The following is a 16,809-nucleotide window of genomic DNA, read 5'->3' on the forward strand; positions in this document are numbered from 1 at the left end:
TACATTGAAAGTGTACACTATAACCTACTTATCATCAAGTTGAAAATGTGCAAGTAACAAGTAAATTTCCTCTTTTCGCGTGCCAATTGCCGTCCCAGGCTGCAGAAGTGAGTAGCCCAAGTTATGCCGCCACATCCTTCTGTGAACCCTCGTTATCGGAGTTGGCGTTTCTATAAGTATTTCCATCTCAAACTCATTCTGGCACATCGGTATAGCAAGACAGATGGTTCCGCTTAGAGCTCTTATTCCGCCACCAGGACTTACAGAGACAGCTTTCGTTTGGACCTTGTCCAAGCTAGCGCCCCATGCGTCCAACCTCGTTGTCTTGTTGGTTAGCGCCGCATGTTTGCGTATGCATGCTGTTTCACTTACCAGCCTCTTCTTAACTCTGTCCCAAAATGCGCCATGCGCGTCCGACCAATCATAGGAATAAAGGTTAGGGCGGACTTGGGTTCTGTTGAATCGTTGCTTCGCTGCCTCCCTAGCTAAGACGAGCTCTTCTTCATCTAGCTCTATAGTGTCGAATGCTTGCATTGTTTCAAGGTGCGTCTGGTCTTCTTCTTCAGCGTCTGTTCTAAGATAGTCCACGCCAGTCGCCCGGAGGAGTTCAGTGTACTGGGCAGCCATGGCTCAGAAGCGGGGTAAGTCGGGCTCTGGGCGGGGAAAAGATAAGCCGACCACGATCGGAATTTAATGAGAAAGCAAGTCACAGTAGGATGGTACGATACGTCCCGTTCGAAACTAACGTCGATGGTTAGAAAGAACGCGATCGCTTGCGAACACTATGCGAACACACGTATTTATAACTGATCAGTCATGAAATGGTGTTTGAAATACTGGTGCAGAATATAGTCTGCACGACGACGTCAATTCTTCGTTAAGAGCATTCTCAACTAGAAGGAAAGGGAGACTGGGGAGTTGGTGAGTGGAAGTAAGGTCAGTGAGAATGTGGTGTATTGAGTTGTTCTGCCTTAGCTTCCAGTCTTTCGTATTCAGCTATTGCTTCTGGGTCTGCCTTGATAGCTTCAAGATCACAGTGGGTCAAGTACACCTGCTCGAGATCCTTTCCTCTACTCAATGCCACATATGCTTGTCCGTCAGAGAAGATATTAGAATTCAAGGCGACGGTAACAGCTGGTAGTGACAGACCTTGAACCTTGTGAATTGTCAACGCAAATGCATTGATGATTGGAAGCTGTACTCGTTTGTATTCCACCCCATTTGTCTGGAAATAAGACGGAGTTTTGTGCAAGTTCATGACCTATACTACATTAGGCGCGTCGAGTGCCTCTAAGCTTCAACCATGGGCCCAAGATATAAAAACTTACTTGGATACCGTCTTTAGTGGGAAATGCTGCCTCAACTTCGTCATCGGGCAACAAATTAGTAATAACACCAATAGAGCCATTAGAAATTCCTCTCTCGCTGAGCATGCTGTTTGTGAGAAACATGACCTTGGCCCCAACAGTACACACCACTGACGATGGGAAGTTTGTCCCCTTGTTGAATACTTTCGAGTGCTCTAAATTTTGTAATCTTACTCCGTTTTCAAAATCCTCCGCCTTTGAAACGAAGATAGGGTTCTCTGATGGCATGCCGGAGAGAACCGCATGGTTTAATGCGGCAGCTTCATCACGAAGGGAAGACAGGTACGTGGTATTCCACATGACATATTGTGGATTATATTGGCGCCATCGTTCTTCCAGAGTGCATCTTACCTCGTCATCGATGATTCCAACCCGAATCTTGTTCAAGATTCTGAAGAATTTGTCGTTTGTCTGCCGGTACGGTTGTCGTAGGAAGATGGGATGGAAGAGCTTCCAAACAGAGGCCTTAAAGACCTTCAAACCCTCCACGGGGGGTAATTGCATCAAGTCCCCAAAAACGATGACATGCATGTTGCCGAACGGCCTGTTATTTCTCCTCAGTTTGGCGAAAAGGGAGGCGAGGTAGTCAAGCAGTACGCCATCTACCATCGATACTTCGTCGATAATAAGCACGGTTTTCTTTTCTATGTCTTTCTTTTTTTGATCTTCGAACCTAAATAAGCCTGTGTGGTAGGCACTTCTATGGCTATAGACCGATAGAGCCGAGTGGATTGTATTCCCATCAATATTTCTTGCCGCAATTCCAGTGGGCGCAAGCAGTAAGGCAGGGTTCCGGGATTTATTGCACCAATACTGCAGGGCACGCAGGAGGAAAGATTTCCCCGTCCCACCAGGCCCTGTTACAAAGAACATACAGCCTTGATGCCTAGATGCAGAAATATTTTGCGTTACCGTGCTATAGCACTGGTATTGCTCGCCTTTCAGGGTAAGACTCGCAGCATCGGCGAGTCCTGGAACAGACATGGTATTCAGCTGCCGTAGCTGCTCAGACACCATATCATGGACATTTGGCGGAGCCGCCCCCGCAACTCTTTGAACCATCTCACAATACTCCCTTCCGAGGGCTAGATTGCCATGTTCGACTCTATCAGCATGTCCTCGTAAAGCAGCATCATAAAGTACTGGGTCGAGCTCGAAAAGCCTTTCACGGTAGGTGGCGGAGTTCGCAATGATTTCGTCATCTGATCTCCAATGGTATCTATAAAGGAGCTGCACGTAAAAAAACACTTCTCCATCACAAAGTCGTCGGTAAGAAGTGCGAATCAGGATGGGCTTCTTCCTTTGATAGACCCAATATCCCAATGAATCTTGCCACCCTTCACGAGGACCCTGTCGGTTAATGGTGCGAGTTTTCGTGACTTCATAGTATGCAAAGTAGTCAAAATAGGTCAAGACTTCGAATCGAGGCACTCTTGGTCGAGCAAAATATTTCTCCATAGCGTCTGGGAAATAAGCGTCCTCAGGGTGCTCGAGGATATGGTTAGCTGGACGAACAGAATAATTCCTCATCTCGGGGGTGCTGGTTGGAAGGTAGAGAGACCCGCTGGTGCAACGAAAAATGTCCAATCCTAAGCACAGCACGATTATTTCCATAGATCCCATTCTGCGAGCCAGCAGGTGCTTCTGAGTTGCTGTACAACCGCCCACAAGAACGTGAGAGAGTGGCTCGTTTTTGGTGACGTATTTCGTGATGTAAGAGGCAAGACCTTGGCTCGTCACGAATTGAACGTTGCAGTGGCCTTCCCAGATTAATAGCAATTGAGCGTTATAAGGAACTACCCACACATCGGCTTCGGTGCGGGCATAAGTATACCTGGGATTGCCAGGCTGATGAAACGTCCTGCCCGACACGTCTGCTGGAAAGCCCTTGGAGCACTTTCCGTACCTCCCGGGTCCGCCACAAATGTGGTCTTTGCACTTGTGAATCTGATATTTCATGACAAGTCTATGCAACTCAGGCTCCTTTTCGGGATCCGGAATATCTGCACGGACAAAGTTGCCTGCAAGCAATTCTTTGATGGACTTCCCCGTCCACAATAGGCAATGGCTATGTATTGCGCCTCGTAGTTGGAATTCAAATCTTTCGATTAGCTCTTTCAGGCCCCCAAATTTGGCGTGATTGGACTTCCCTTTCCAGAATTTGGATTTCAGATTACGGATCCTCTCGTAGTAATATTGGACCCCCTCCCATGGATGGTTGGATGGAATAGCAGTAGGAGAGATAGACCGCAAAATATCCTTAAATTCTTCCCAGCCTTCATTGAAAGTCAGCGTCATAAAAAGTTGAGGAAGTCCGTGGCCTGCAATCATCGAGTTTACGAGGCGCTCCTTTTCGAGAAAATAAGCTTCCCCGGTTCGGATTGAGCCAGGTATCGCATGTGTGAGAGTTTCACTAATAATAGAATGTGTCCCATAATTTGACTGCTGTAGTAGTTGATGCTGAGGAAGACGACTATCTGCCGCTTGCCTCGTCTTATTATGAATAAGGCGATTGGTATTCTGAAAGATCCTTGTAGCTTCCATTTCTTGGTATGCCCACGCAGCCCAGTAATAATCGTCTCTGAAAGCGCGATTGTAAGAATCGAGCTTCTTTTTAGTGTCCATGTGGCGAGTGTATGTAGAGCGCCCATCTTCGCTGCGCTCTCCTTGTACGAATTGCCCTTTCCCGTAAGGATAAAGGTGCGGAAAGCAGAGTACCTCGACATCTGGATCCGTTCTAAGTAGCATCGGTTTTGGACGATGCCCCTCTGGGACCTGGACAGCCCCAACGGAGAGCCTGTTATACCGGAAATCTTCATTCCTCGTTTCTTGATCATACTGAAATGGGTTCATGACAATATCCGGGCGGGTTTGGGGTCGGCGCTCATCGCTGTTCTCAGGGAGGTCGGCAGTTGGTAACGGGTGGTCGATTTGTAGATGCTCCCGCACATTATTCCTTTGGAAGACGGGGTTCCTTTGCAGTAGCCAATTGCGAACATGAATTAGATGCTCGAGATTCTGGTCTCGGTCTACTCGATGTGGACTACTCTGCAGATAAGCTCCAAGCGTGCCAGAATATAGCATGTTCGCTCGCTCATTAATCGGATTCGTATTAATAACACCTGATAAAGTACGGTACACGTAGGGGGTCGCGTGTAAGTTGTACCCTGAAGTCCTTCCTAGATTCGTATCCAGCTTGAAAGGGGATATGAACAGAGTCGATCGCCGTGGGAGAGAAGCAATGCACTGAGGGATCTGGCCGCAGTCTATAGGGGCCTGGGGCTCTTTGCAACAGTCCTCGCAGAGAGTCACGCCACCAGGTTCGCCAGTTACAGGAACACCGAAGACTCTGGTGATGCCGTACTCATGGCTGTGTTGGAATGCTCTCTGTTGACGCTTCCTCGGGAGCAGCAAGGTTGCGCACTCGGCACATGGTGTATCGGGAAACTCCTTGTTCCAGCGGTCCTTAAACCTTTTCCTCATTCCTTGAAATCGCACTTCAGATTCTGCGAATATCGCGCCCGCCCGGCGCCGTCGAGGTCTCGCTGAGGGAAATACTGTATCCTCCTTGCTACGATGACGACGATGACGACGAACCCTTGTAGTATTGACAATAATAGTATCATCGTCTTTTGCGTAACGACCCCTGCTAGTGTCGGCCGGTGGAAACCGGCTGCGCTGGTTGACTTGTGTGTTGATGGAAAAGGTTTCCAACAGGACTTGGCTATTATCGTTAAAAAACGATTGAACAGGGTTGCGCATCATGCGCAATCGGTCTTGCTGCTCGTTGGTGGCGGCATTATAGCTGTAAAACCTTTGCTGCCGAGCTTCAGACATTATGAAAGCACAAACAAACTGTGCCTTGGTATACGTTCTACGCCCTGGGCAGTTGGAAGGCGTAAAAGCAGAGTCTAAAGAGAGTTAGAATCAGTGCAGTTCTAAACTACAGAAACAACCAAAACAAAGGATTCATCTTATTCCTCAAGCTCGTCTTCGGTCAACATCTCCTTTGCTTTCTGGCTTGGCTTCCGACTGCGCTTAGAAGAAGGCTCTTGAGACGGCTCAGTCGCCTGGCGCTTGTTCTGCAAACCATCCGGGGCAAAAGAGCTCATCGCAGAATGATCGACTTGAGCCCCGGGTCCGCTCTCGAGAACCTCAAAATCAACAATTAGACCCCTCCTGCTGCCATCGTCCATTGTGAGGGAGGGTGCGGTACTGGCCCTGCCGGGAGTAAACGTGTCAGATACAGTATGAGGCGTTGAAGCAGAACTCCCACTGTGCAAAGGAAGGCGCGCGTTGGGCGGAGTCACAGGAGCCGGCATCCTTCTCATGTTTGTCTGCTTGGCAGGTGATATCTTCAGCGGCACATCTCTACGACGAGATGAGCCCCCCTTGGCTGGAGAACCGACACTGTTTGCAGGGTCTTTGTTGGTCGAGTTAAAGGACACCGCGAGCAAGTCAAGATATCCAGGCTGCTGGGTCTCCTCATCTGGAAAGGTATAGAACCCATCGATGAAGAGCCTGCTCTGAGCGCGCAGGTTTTCGCTACCGAGAGTGCGGTCAAATTTGGGAGACTGCTCAGCGTAAATGTATTGAGTCTTTGTACGGGTTTGTGAAGCTTTGAAGACTCTGTCATTGCGTAACACTGGAGGGGCGGGATCGCCATAGTAACCCGTAAGCTTCGCTTCGAATTCGAATGTGCGAGTAGCGTCGACAAATCGTGGCGTGCATGTCAACTCCGCTGCCGCATTGATGCGCAGCTGATGGATGGGCAGATAGTCCGTTGCCAAAGGAATAGCATCAAACGCAGTAAACTGCATAACGATCAGCAAGCAGTTTGCGGAGGGTGAAGAACAGTGTAACATCAAAGGACGGGGTCAGAGGAGGGAGAGAATACTTACTTTGGGCGCCTCTGCCTCGTCGTTCCCTGGAAGCCGAGCCTGACCGCGGATCATGTATGCTCTCCCTGTATCCAACAGATCACCATAGAACGCGATATGAAAGCTTCTCCAGTCTCCTGTTGTGACATCACTGCTGCCTTCCTCGAACTCACATAGGGCATTACGATATGGGGAGTCCTGGATTCTACCTACCTCAACTACACGGGCGAGAACAGTGAACCACGTTGACATAATGGGACAGGGCAATAGAATGGGGTGAAATACCATATGGGTTGTAGGTTAGTTGTCGGTTAGGCATTGTGGCTGGAACTTTGTTAAGAAGAGTTGGGAGACGCCAAAATATTGAGGGTATTGAGAACCTTGACGGTCTTTGGCTGGCTACCTTGAGAACCTTGAGAACCTTGTTGAGAACCTTGAGGGCAGCTATGGATATCCTCGGGCATCAAATTTCCAACGTTACTGAGGTCCTGCTGAGGTTATACCGAACACCAAGTCATTGGAGGCCTGAGGATGGGAAGTCCTGCAGTGATGTGAGGATTCAAGGGAAAAAAAGGTTGATATGGCGGCTAGGGAAAGAAACGTCCCGTAGTATGGAGCGTATGTTTGAGGGAAAACCGCCGTAACTGACGACTTTCAACCTATGGGGACCAGAGGGGAAGAAGAAGAAGACGATATTTCTCATTTTCTCATTAATCATCTGTTGTACCATGATGTGTTGCCAATACACCATAGCACGTAGCACGTAGCACGTAGCACGTAGCACGTAGCACGCAGCACGTAGCACACAGCACGTAGCACATAGCACATAGCACATAGCACATGATCTTAGTTCGCCTCTGGAAGTGATCAACTAAGGCCCAAAATGGATGGAATTACCCAAAATGGGATGGCTTGACGCTTAGCGAGGGGTACCTAGATTTATCATGTTTATTTGACGCTTAGCGAGGGGTACCTAGATTTATCATGTTTATCATGTTTATTATCATGTTTATCATGTTTATTGTCACTCCGAAGATGCTCGCTAGGCCTACTTTGATAGAACATCACATAATGCGACAATTAGGGAGAGAAACATACTCAGATCGTGTATTTAAATTATGTCCATTCTGTAAATGCGAATCGAACGAGCGAGTACGCAAAAGATCGCAGCGCATAATAACAAATCGCTTCACGTATGGTCACTTTTTGTTGAACGTCACAGCGGGACACACATGATTTTGAGATCAAAGGAGTGTGTCTGTGACAATATCAAGGTTGTCAATAAGCTGATGGCTGGCCAACCACCCGAATTACAGTGTCAATCAACCATAAAATTGGCCTCAATTGCGTAGCTAGATAGATTAAATCAAGGACCAATACCACTGTTCAATTCGATCCATCGTTGCTAATCATGATAGTATTACACGGCACGATCGTCCAGGGCAGCTTAGACTGAAATGAAAGACCTTGATTTTTTACATAAAAGAATGAGTGGTCTGTTTCCTATATAATAAACTGACTTCTGTCCAATCACGGAGATCTCATCTCCGTGAACAAGCGGATTGATCTGGCAGAGTGCGTAGGTTCTGCCACCGAGAGATGCCACCAACAAAGGCTATTTATGGAAGGAACAGGCTGGACCCTGCGCGAGGAATTGTATCATGTTCAACAACCTTTACATATCAAGACTTGCGGTGTTGGTTTCTCGATTTTCTAAGCCGGCACTTCTCCCCTCAGCAGATGCAGCAGTACTTTCATTGACCCTCCTAAGTTTTATCACGGGTTGAGTTTGCTGAGTCAGGATATCCGCGGAATAAGTCTTGATGGATTGCCATTTCCCAGTTTCGGCGTCTAAGTACCTGATTTCGGTTACCTCAGGAACGTTATGGGTGGTCGTCATTTCAACAGCGTTGGAGTTGGTTGCGTTAATTGGTGCCGTTTCCGCAGAGATCTCAGATGTTGATCCACATCCAGTGCCAGGACAATTCTCGCAATGAGACTCCACGCCGTACTGATAATCAGACCAAGATGAACTTGCAAGGGGACTGAAGGCTTGCGAGGCAGAGTCACGGCCAGTAGGGCTGTTAGGGCGTAGTGTCTTGACGTATCCATTAGTCCAATTCGAGCCCCTGGTGTTGGCATGCTTGAGGTCTTTCAGTGCAACGTGCAAGGAAATTGAGAGTTCCCGGCAAAGTTCATCCGTTTCTGACGATGGTGTGGTTCTATGATGCGATTAATACTGATAGTAGTTTCTGGACGGATGAACACAAAGGGATATCCAATGAGTGGATTTGTAAGTGTTTTTGCGGTCGGTGTTGTCTACTTACGAAGGGATTGTAGGCTCATGCTTTTCGGTGAACGGACTGCTTCTACCCTTCGTCTTGTTTCTGGGTTCAGGGACTTTGACCCACTCGGGGTCTGATTCCACAGCAGTGTTCAAATCCGTGAAGGGTGTAATGGAGCGACTACCAGCAGGAGAGGGGCTTGAATGTGGTGAAGACATTTTGGTGATGAGTAATGAGACTGCAATTGTGAGGCGGGTGAGCAACATGGATAAGACATCAAATAATTTTATAAGACAGCGAAAGCCAAAACACAATCTTGCATTAAATGAAGATATGTTTCTATAAACTCGTAGCTCCAGCGGAGACGGTTAGACGTTATATATGAAATATCTCTTGTCTCTTCCCTCAAATATTCTTTATAAATCGGTTTTGGGATGAAGGTTTGCTTCTCTGGACTAGTTCCAAATCGCGATTGATCAACTCACCTCCTTCCAGCGCAATCCAACAGCTTTCTGCAAGCCACATCATGACGAGTCGCATAGTTGTATACATGTGGTGACAAATGTATACAAAAGTGGGCTTTATATAAACGTGCGAGCCATTTTTGGATACAACACATTGCATCCATGTCTCCTTCAGAAGATACAGCAATTCTTTCGCAATCCAAGTCAATGCACTCCACTGAATCGAATCATACTATCCAGAATACGAACTTGACCGAATCGATGCCATCCGCCAACAGCTCTTCCGCAAGCCACATGTGCATGGGGTATTCTGCCCTGAACAGCTGCCAAGGGTTTGATCCTATGAGTTTCTTGCTATGAAGTTAAATAAATTCGACATCTCGTCTGAGGAATCGAACGTACTCCGATCGCCCTTCAGACAGTATGAAGTCCTGGCCAACCATCCTTCACAGCCACCCGTCCCTCTGACACAATCTAGTGGGCAGGCATTTCTGCCACGGCCCCACTTCGACCTGGTCAAAATGCCGACCTGTCCCGACGATTGGGCCATGACCTCTTTTCCGTGACAGTTGATGATCCAAATCATTCTGCCCTAACGACAGTGGAAACACTGAAACAGAAAGCCGACACAGATATTGGCAGGGCTTCCCGTTGGATAGCCCTGCTGCCTCTCTACTGCACAACCGAGAAATCGTGGCTTCCACACTAACCTAATCTGAAAACATAACGGGACGCGTGCCATGGTTTGTCCAAATCGGCGCTAGCGCCGTCAGCTGGTAAATGAGCACCACTCAAAAAGCGGGGTAAATCGATTGTTATTTTCTGGGCCAGATTGCCCAGCCCGAAGGACTCCAACTTGATCCATCTCCTTCACCTGCGCAATGGGCCGGCAAGTTAGCAAGGATATACGTTCACATTTGGAGTACCAGACTTTGGAAGAATTGCTAATACACGGTAGAGCTCCCCGAATTGGTACCTTGCCTGACGTCACTGCCAAAGATGGTGGTGGCTGTCTCCGGGAGAGTGGTGAGTTGAAAGCTGAGAGACCAGTAGCACTCAAACCACAGCTGAGAACAGTCCCCATCTATTCCGGATCTCTTTAAGACGTGGCGGGTGTGGGAAATGGGCGGGCGTTTGCCCAAGGACAGATACAGATCTGCGCCACAGTCGGAAATACTCAACGCTAGTAATCCATGTAGAAGACTCAGCGCGGAGATTGACTACATCTCGCTGTATGCTTTGAAAATATCCACCACACTAGTTCACTGACCAGGGGCAAAATGGGGCTACCTATCAAATGCGGCGTAGGTTGGAACAATAATTGTTTACCAATACATTGGTGCCATTGGAAATGGTCTCGTAACTTACGATCAGACGGGTTGCCTCGCGATTGTTTCCTTGTTTAATCTAGCTAATGCGGAAATCATGGTTGTCAGATCCTAGAAAGCACACGAGTGCAATCCATGATCAAGCAGAATGACCTGGCTAGTGCATGCAAACAAGGGCCGTTCGAATTGCTGACCGTGAATTCTTTCTTGTATCCAGTGCAACACCTCAGGGCGGATGAAGCCAAATTGTCACGGCATGATATCTGCCTCTCATGTATGACTCTCTGCTTAGAATAAAAGACCTGTTTATCAGGAGACTATCCATCCTCGTGACAACGCCGATACGTATTTAAGCCCCCATTCGCCTTTACCCCATCGAGCCATCAAGATGTAATTTTTAATCGCAACTACAAAGACATTCGCAAGTATTCGCCCTTAATCATGAGTATCTTTGACAACGATTCTCTCCTCAAAAAATTTTACGATAATGCTGCTCATCAGGATGAATTCGCAAGCAACGCGTTCTGGACAAAATTCCTTACCCACTATGTCTTCAACGAAATAGAGTGGCATGTCTTTCAAGAGATGCCTCCTAAAGACCATCATGACCAGACGCGATTCGACATCGGCGTTGTGTACTTGGAGCTGACATGCAATGTACTTGCATTTCGCCTGACTGCAGAGGGTAAAAAAAATAAGTCCGGGAAGGAAGATATTATAACGGCAGAACGCCACGCTTATAGAAAGTCTCTGACCTACTTGCGTGAGAATCAAATCCCATCCCTCTGGGTGATGACCTACTTCGGCACTCATGCTCGGTTGTGGTTCTGCAGTCTTGACGGTCCCGGTGCGCTGGAACTTTTCTATCCGCTGGCGGGGGAAATGGGGCAGAAAAGTGCCTACCCTGAATTTCGTGCGAACGAACAAGGCTTCAGATGGGCTTTCAATTGCGTCAAGTCTATCCAATATCCAGATTCTGGTAAAATCGCCGAGTTGTACACTCAATCGGAGAGTCTCATGGGCCTATCTTCGGTGGGCATGTCTCAAACAACACCAAGCACAACGTACCAAACATACGACTATCCAGGCGGCGATCCTACCAGCCAATCGAAGCAAGCGTCCTCAAGTACCGCTTCAGCGCAGGTGCCAACTACGAGCTTTTCTATAACTAGCTTTGATCAGCCAGTTATCTCACAACATTATGGGACAACCCCGATGGAGACAGATGTCGATGAACCTCAGGACCAGTCAGCCAGCAACAATACGGCAGCCCCATCCCAAATGCAGGGTCAATGGTTTAGCAGTGACAGACCTCCTTGTGAAATCGAAGTGTTGAGGAGACGGGGCCATCCGATACATAACTTAGTGTTCAAGGATAGGAAGAAGAATCCCGTAACTGCAAGACGTGAGGATTTTGTGAGGGCTACACATCCCGATGGGCGTCGGGTGTACGTTTACCGATATTCGACTAAAACGACGTACTGGTGTGATAATCTAGACCCCAAACATTGAACTTGCCGTGGGAATGTCAGGCCCGCTAGCACTTCAAAGAAATAACAAATCTGATAGCAACAAAGAAATAACCAAGCAATAATGCATTCGTTACTACGTTCACATATCGTTCATTTCCGCACTCAATCATTACGCATATATTACCTGTCAAGATCGGGTCGCTGATTCATTCAAGCATAATGTTGCCTCTGTCAAGAACACGCAAGCATTATTGCCTAGTGGCCACTTGCGACCGGTAAGTGGCAATAGGAAATCGTAATACTGCGGCCTAAGCAGCAGTGTCACACACACGATTGTATGGGACAGCTTAGACAGAATGAAAGACTCTTGATTTCCTACATAAAGAGTGGAATAATACGAAACTAAATACTTGTTGTAATACTGCTGCCTGGCAGGCAGCAGTATAGCAATGGCTGTTGCCTTGAATGAGCGACTTGACCTTGACAAGCAGTATTCCAGTAAGTATTTAATTTCGTATGATTTCGCTCTTTTATATAGAAAATCAAGAGGCTTTTCATTTTGCTTAAGCTGGCAAGGTTTTGACGCGGTTGTGGATGTTTTGGGAGCCCGATTGAGCGCCTGGGAGCTTCAACACCTTTTATATTGGCATGGCCGTCCATCCAAAGAGGATACATGGGTACGCAGTAAGCTTCTAAGCCCACAACTCACGAGGAGGATCCAATCAAATGAGATATATGGTGCTCATATTTGAAACCATAGTTGGGTTGGGTAACAGGAGTGGTCTGTCTTATTGTTGTCTTACTGTACGCAGTCTGTCTCTTCCAATATATGTTGGTTATTTTCTTGTTTGGACGTGTAGCGGTCAACAGCGGCAAGATTCCCTTCCATCAATATGTCCCACTCGTCATCTGTCGAGGCCGGGCAGAGACTGAATGGAATCTTGCGGAGTTGACTGAATGCTGTGCAGCAATCTTCTAAATCGCGTGGCGAAAACAGAAGCGAACGTGGGAAGATGCCCCTCGTCAGCAGTCGCTCAGATCGACACAGGTCGTCATAGTAATCTACAGAAAGCTCCTGGATGGACGGGCGAGCAAGTTTCATTGCTCTATACAAGACCTTGAAGCCGTAGTCTATATTCGTACGACAATGCTCTTGGCGTCCGCTTTGTAACGGCAGGCCGGAAGGCTCCTTCGCAAAGTGAGGGTACGCTCTGGTCCTCTGGATAGTGGCCCGCCAACTCTTACACCTCTAGGAAGCTTGGGACGCCAAGGGCTGAAATAGCTGGTGCCGAGGAGATCTCTTGCTGGGCACCAATGATTCGGGAGTGTAACCCTTCGAATATTTGGCATCGATGCTAGAGCAACTGCTATAATGATTTCGTCGCGGTGTCCCTTTAGCATCTCCTTCTGTTGTTCCATATGCGAAAGATGGTATTGGCGACCTGGGTCGTCATTGTGCTGCAAGGACTCATTCTCCGGTCCGATTTCGAACATGTGAAAGTAAACTCCAGAGTAGATGATTTCTTGAAACAACTGAACTCAATGTTGGGTGTTTTGCAATCGTATGAAGCACATCCAGGTCCTCACGGTGGAGGGAGGTGTACACCCGGGTGAAAAGGAGCTTGGTTGCAGACATGTTGGTCTCTTTTGAGGTTAACCGAAGGGATTTAAGGTCGCTTTTGGTTACAACTTGGAAGATAAGCAAGCCTCCAGTGGTAATTCGTCCATGTCTCGTCACTGGTCGTGAGTTGTGGCCAAGACAGGGTCTGATGCCACTTTGTGTTCTTTGTTTGGGTGCCGTCAAGAGTTGTACTGTAACGATATGAAGTAAGTCAGGAGTGCGCTCCTCTTAAAGATCTGGGCCGAGTTGGTGCCAATGAAGTATATACCACGTTGTCGTGGTGGAGGGGTGCAATAGTCACGTGCAACCTAGTCCCTGGCCGTAACCTAATTTTTCGTGACGCATGCCCGTGATCTCGGATTTGAGTCCTCATGGATCTGTTAAGACAACAAAAAAGCGCGTTTCACCTGGCAAGGCCCAAAAATGTCGAAAAGGCAGCACGCTCGCGCCCATACTCGCTGCGGAGCTTGCGGTTTGCTTTTCCATGAGGACGACCTCATTCACAGCTGTGAGATGCAACCCTCCAACTCTTCAACAGCTGTCCAACCCCTCACGCTAACATGATGCACGTAGTTGTTCGCCGAGGCTCTGTAGTAACTGGACATGGCCCATCAAAGTTCAGCGTCGACCGGTATGGTATTTCTTGCGACGATGTACAGTTCTGTGCCAATCTCGACTGTCGTGAACATCATAAGGAGGCTAGCATCGTGCACGCCGATTGTCTGAAGATCTTCTGCCGTGGAGACACACCGTGGGGACTTGGTGACAATTTACGCTGGCTGTGGGTAGCATCGACATGGAGGAGCCCATGGCGGGGTGCATTGCCTCTAAATGCCCCGCCGCGGATTAATTTGGATCGCAGATTAGACGACCTGCGCCTGACGAAAAGGATGACGACATTACCGCCAGAGCTTTACGCTATGATTCGGGACTTTTCACTTTCAACAAATCCAATGCCTAACTTCGCGCTACACCATTATAATCAATTGGTAGCGGCCTTCGACTTGTTCAGAGAAGACGTACGTGAGGAATTTCTAGATCGAATCGAGAGTTGGACCCGCGGTGAGCTCCCGGAAGTGTGTGAAGAAGGAAATAAGCCGTTTATTCGTCTATCGATCGACTGGCAAGGGCTTCAAAGCATCGAAAAGATGGCAGTACTTCCTCCCGCAGCAAACTTGCGTTCTGACTGTACTGGTTACGTCGTGGAAAAAGCTGGGCGCCTCTCTAACGTCATCGTAAAGTTTCAGGTATGTCATAATATCCCAGGTGAAAATAGAACAGTACTGAGTAGATTTTAGCTCGGCCTCGCTGCACTGCAGGGCGTGACAGGACGTTTTCGGGTCTGGGATACCCCTTGCCCACCACCTGTTGATTATATTGATGGCCACAATACCTCCTCTATTTGTCATCTAGGAACCATATGGACAGAGACGGATAGCCTCACTGGAATCACGTTTTTCCTTGCACATGGATCATTGTATGCAGTTCATGCTCACACGCATGCTCAACTGTCTGCGGAACATACCTTTTTATTTTTTGAGCCTGTCAGGCAAAAGTCCTTAACATGGATATATGTTCCCATTCAGCAGGGAATCGCAAAGTTTGCATTTAGTCAGGTGAAAGACACACCAGGAGATTTTAACAAAACACAGCATATCTTGGTAAGAACTAGACGACGAACCCCAACCCAAATTGAGCGTGTTGTAAGGTTGCAAACTAACGGAATGTAGTTGCACATTGACGGCGTCGGAGATATAATCGTTGGGCCCTGCAACAAGAGACCATTGAAATTTCTGTTAATCAAGCAGCCCCGAACCCTCATATATAGGAGAATGGACGGGTCTCCCATATACTTCTGCGATGCTTTTTCCAGAGAACATGAACTAAGGGAAGTGACTCTACCAAATCGGATCATATCTGATCCACCTTGGCAAAGTTGGGTTTATCTGTCCTCAGCACCTCTGGAAAACGTCATTGCAATTCGAATATTCAGTGTACCCATGACAAAGATCTGCAGAGGAGTTCTCATAGAGTACAGAGGAAGGGTCAAGCGTGCCCTTGGGCAGTGCAGATTGGGTGTTGATCCCGTTCGAAATTACATGGGTGTAAACAAGCTCTGTTTTAAGAACACCAGATATCAGCCAATGGGTACAGGTAGGAAGATGGACGGTGTCATCCTGGAATGTCATGGTGGGAATGATCACATTCATCAAAACTCTGGCTGGACTTGTTGTGACATGCGCGGCTTTTTGAGCTTCTGGTTTACGAAGGATGAAATGAAGATAGAACACAATGACACTTAGCACTCGCAATTACATCAAACTCGAAGATTCATTTCTTTGGATGTGTCAAGAAAATACCATGTGTCTACAAATTTTGCGCAGTTAGCTAAAAGATGGAGCCTTGAAGGCGGCGAAGCCTATTTTTATCGGACTCAAACAAAAGAAATAAACATTCCCTATTTTATTCTTCCAAAACCGCGATTACATCTCATGTTCTTACGATCCTGTACTCGAGGTGTACTGTAATTGTCGGTTCACAGGCGGTAATCACTAGCTACTGCAGTAGTCATATGATCATTGTTCTTCTTGTTCTTGTTGTTTCTATCTAGAGCTTGAAGCTATCAATAGGAAAGGAGGTGCTGCAATCTTAGTCACGTGCACCTTTACAGGGGAAGGAGTTGTCAGGGGTAACTAGGCTTGAGCCCGTAAGCGATTTACATCGCAATAGTAATTCTTTCCCAAGCTACCTGGAAATCAAGGTTATATTGCCCTTTATGGAGGAGCTCATGCAAAGATACATACAGCCTAGGTGTCGGAATTTTGGGGCTGGTATAAATGGCAGAGTGATGGCCAGGTTCAATAGCCTAGTTACGACTTAGTGCTTCGTTCAAGCATTTCTTTCTGCTGTCGCGCCCCTCTCTTCCTCCACTGCCGTTGCCACTGCCTCAAGCTCGCCTGTGGCAACCCCGACACCGACTACAACACCGTCCTCGGGCTCACCCAGAGGGTCAGGTTATGTCTGTACTTTCCTCGGTCGGTCACGGCGACCCGTCCGAGGCTTGGCCCCAGCAGTCTCAGTGGGTTGACTTTGAGAGCATCTGGTCCGCGAACCTGGCCAATGTCATCTCTGAATCATGTGAGGCATTTGGACAAACCAATAACTCGGAAGACGAGAGCGCCGACCTGAAGTCAGCCATCCAGTCGGTCGCTAATTCCTCTGGGGTTGACGACTGCTCCAAGTAACCAACTACGTCGTGAGAGGAGTCATTGATCAACAGGTGCGCAGTTTGAGCTTGATTAGACTCCGTTTCAGAAAATGTGGCAAGAATCGGAGGAAGGTGTGCTATCATGTCCAAGAATGAGGAACGGTCGTAACGAGCTTCGTGGAGA

At 47.8% G+C, this 16,809-nt stretch overlaps 7 protein-coding genes across 7 annotated transcripts; 2 read left to right on the forward strand and 5 right to left on the reverse strand.

Annotated features, from left to right (window-relative positions):
- Window positions 1-24: 24 nt before the first annotated feature.
- On the reverse strand, window positions 25-627 carry G6M90_00g069360 (uncharacterized protein; the record flags this gene model as incomplete). The annotated part of the gene is made up of 3 exons (XM_066130908.1): window positions 25-198; window positions 265-324; window positions 373-627. The coding sequence occupies 3 exons, from the start codon at window positions 625-627 to the stop codon at window positions 25-27; spliced, it is 489 nt and encodes a 162-aa protein (XP_065987078.1).
- A 310-nt stretch (window positions 628-937) lies between these two features.
- G6M90_00g069370 (uncharacterized protein) lies at window positions 938-5,204 on the reverse strand (the record flags this gene model as incomplete). The annotated part of the gene is made up of 2 exons (XM_014684477.1): window positions 938-1,261; window positions 1,329-5,204. The coding sequence occupies 2 exons, from the start codon at window positions 5,202-5,204 to the stop codon at window positions 938-940; spliced, it is 4,200 nt and encodes a 1,399-aa protein (XP_014539963.1).
- Window positions 5,205-5,341: 137 nt separating this feature from the next.
- On the reverse strand, window positions 5,342-6,499 carry G6M90_00g069380 (uncharacterized protein; the record flags this gene model as incomplete). The annotated part of the gene is made up of 2 exons (XM_014684476.1): window positions 5,342-6,181; window positions 6,269-6,499. The coding sequence occupies 2 exons, from the start codon at window positions 6,497-6,499 to the stop codon at window positions 5,342-5,344; spliced, it is 1,071 nt and encodes a 356-aa protein (XP_014539962.1).
- Window positions 6,500-7,922: 1,423 nt separating this feature from the next.
- Window positions 7,923-8,750, reverse strand: G6M90_00g069390 (uncharacterized protein; the record flags this gene model as incomplete). The annotated part of the gene is made up of 2 exons (XM_014684475.1): window positions 7,923-8,469; window positions 8,575-8,750. 2 exons carry the CDS (start codon window positions 8,748-8,750, stop codon window positions 7,923-7,925), a joined length of 723 nt encoding a protein of 240 aa, XP_014539961.1.
- A 2,015-nt stretch (window positions 8,751-10,765) lies between these two features.
- G6M90_00g069400 (uncharacterized protein) lies at window positions 10,766-11,836 on the forward strand (the record flags this gene model as incomplete). Its single annotated transcript, XM_066130909.1, has 1 exon — window positions 10,766-11,836. One exon carries the CDS (start codon window positions 10,766-10,768, stop codon window positions 11,834-11,836), a length of 1,071 nt encoding a protein of 356 aa, XP_065986941.1.
- A 759-nt stretch (window positions 11,837-12,595) lies between these two features.
- On the reverse strand, window positions 12,596-13,290 carry G6M90_00g069410 (uncharacterized protein; the record flags this gene model as incomplete). Its single annotated transcript, XM_066130910.1, has 2 exons — window positions 12,596-12,985; window positions 13,042-13,290. 2 exons carry the CDS (start codon window positions 13,288-13,290, stop codon window positions 12,596-12,598), a joined length of 639 nt encoding a protein of 212 aa, XP_065987097.1.
- A 550-nt stretch (window positions 13,291-13,840) lies between these two features.
- On the forward strand, window positions 13,841-16,662 carry G6M90_00g069420 (uncharacterized protein; the record flags this gene model as incomplete). Its single annotated transcript, XM_066130911.1, has 3 exons — window positions 13,841-13,925; window positions 13,991-14,664; window positions 16,432-16,662. 3 exons carry the CDS (start codon window positions 13,841-13,843, stop codon window positions 16,660-16,662), a joined length of 990 nt encoding a protein of 329 aa, XP_065986948.1.
- Window positions 16,663-16,809: the final 147 nt, after the last annotated feature.

This window comes from Metarhizium brunneum, chromosome 4 (assembly GCF_013426205.1).
Source record: "Metarhizium brunneum chromosome 4, complete sequence".
Classification (NCBI taxonomy): Eukaryota; Fungi; Ascomycota; class Sordariomycetes; order Hypocreales; family Clavicipitaceae; genus Metarhizium; species Metarhizium brunneum.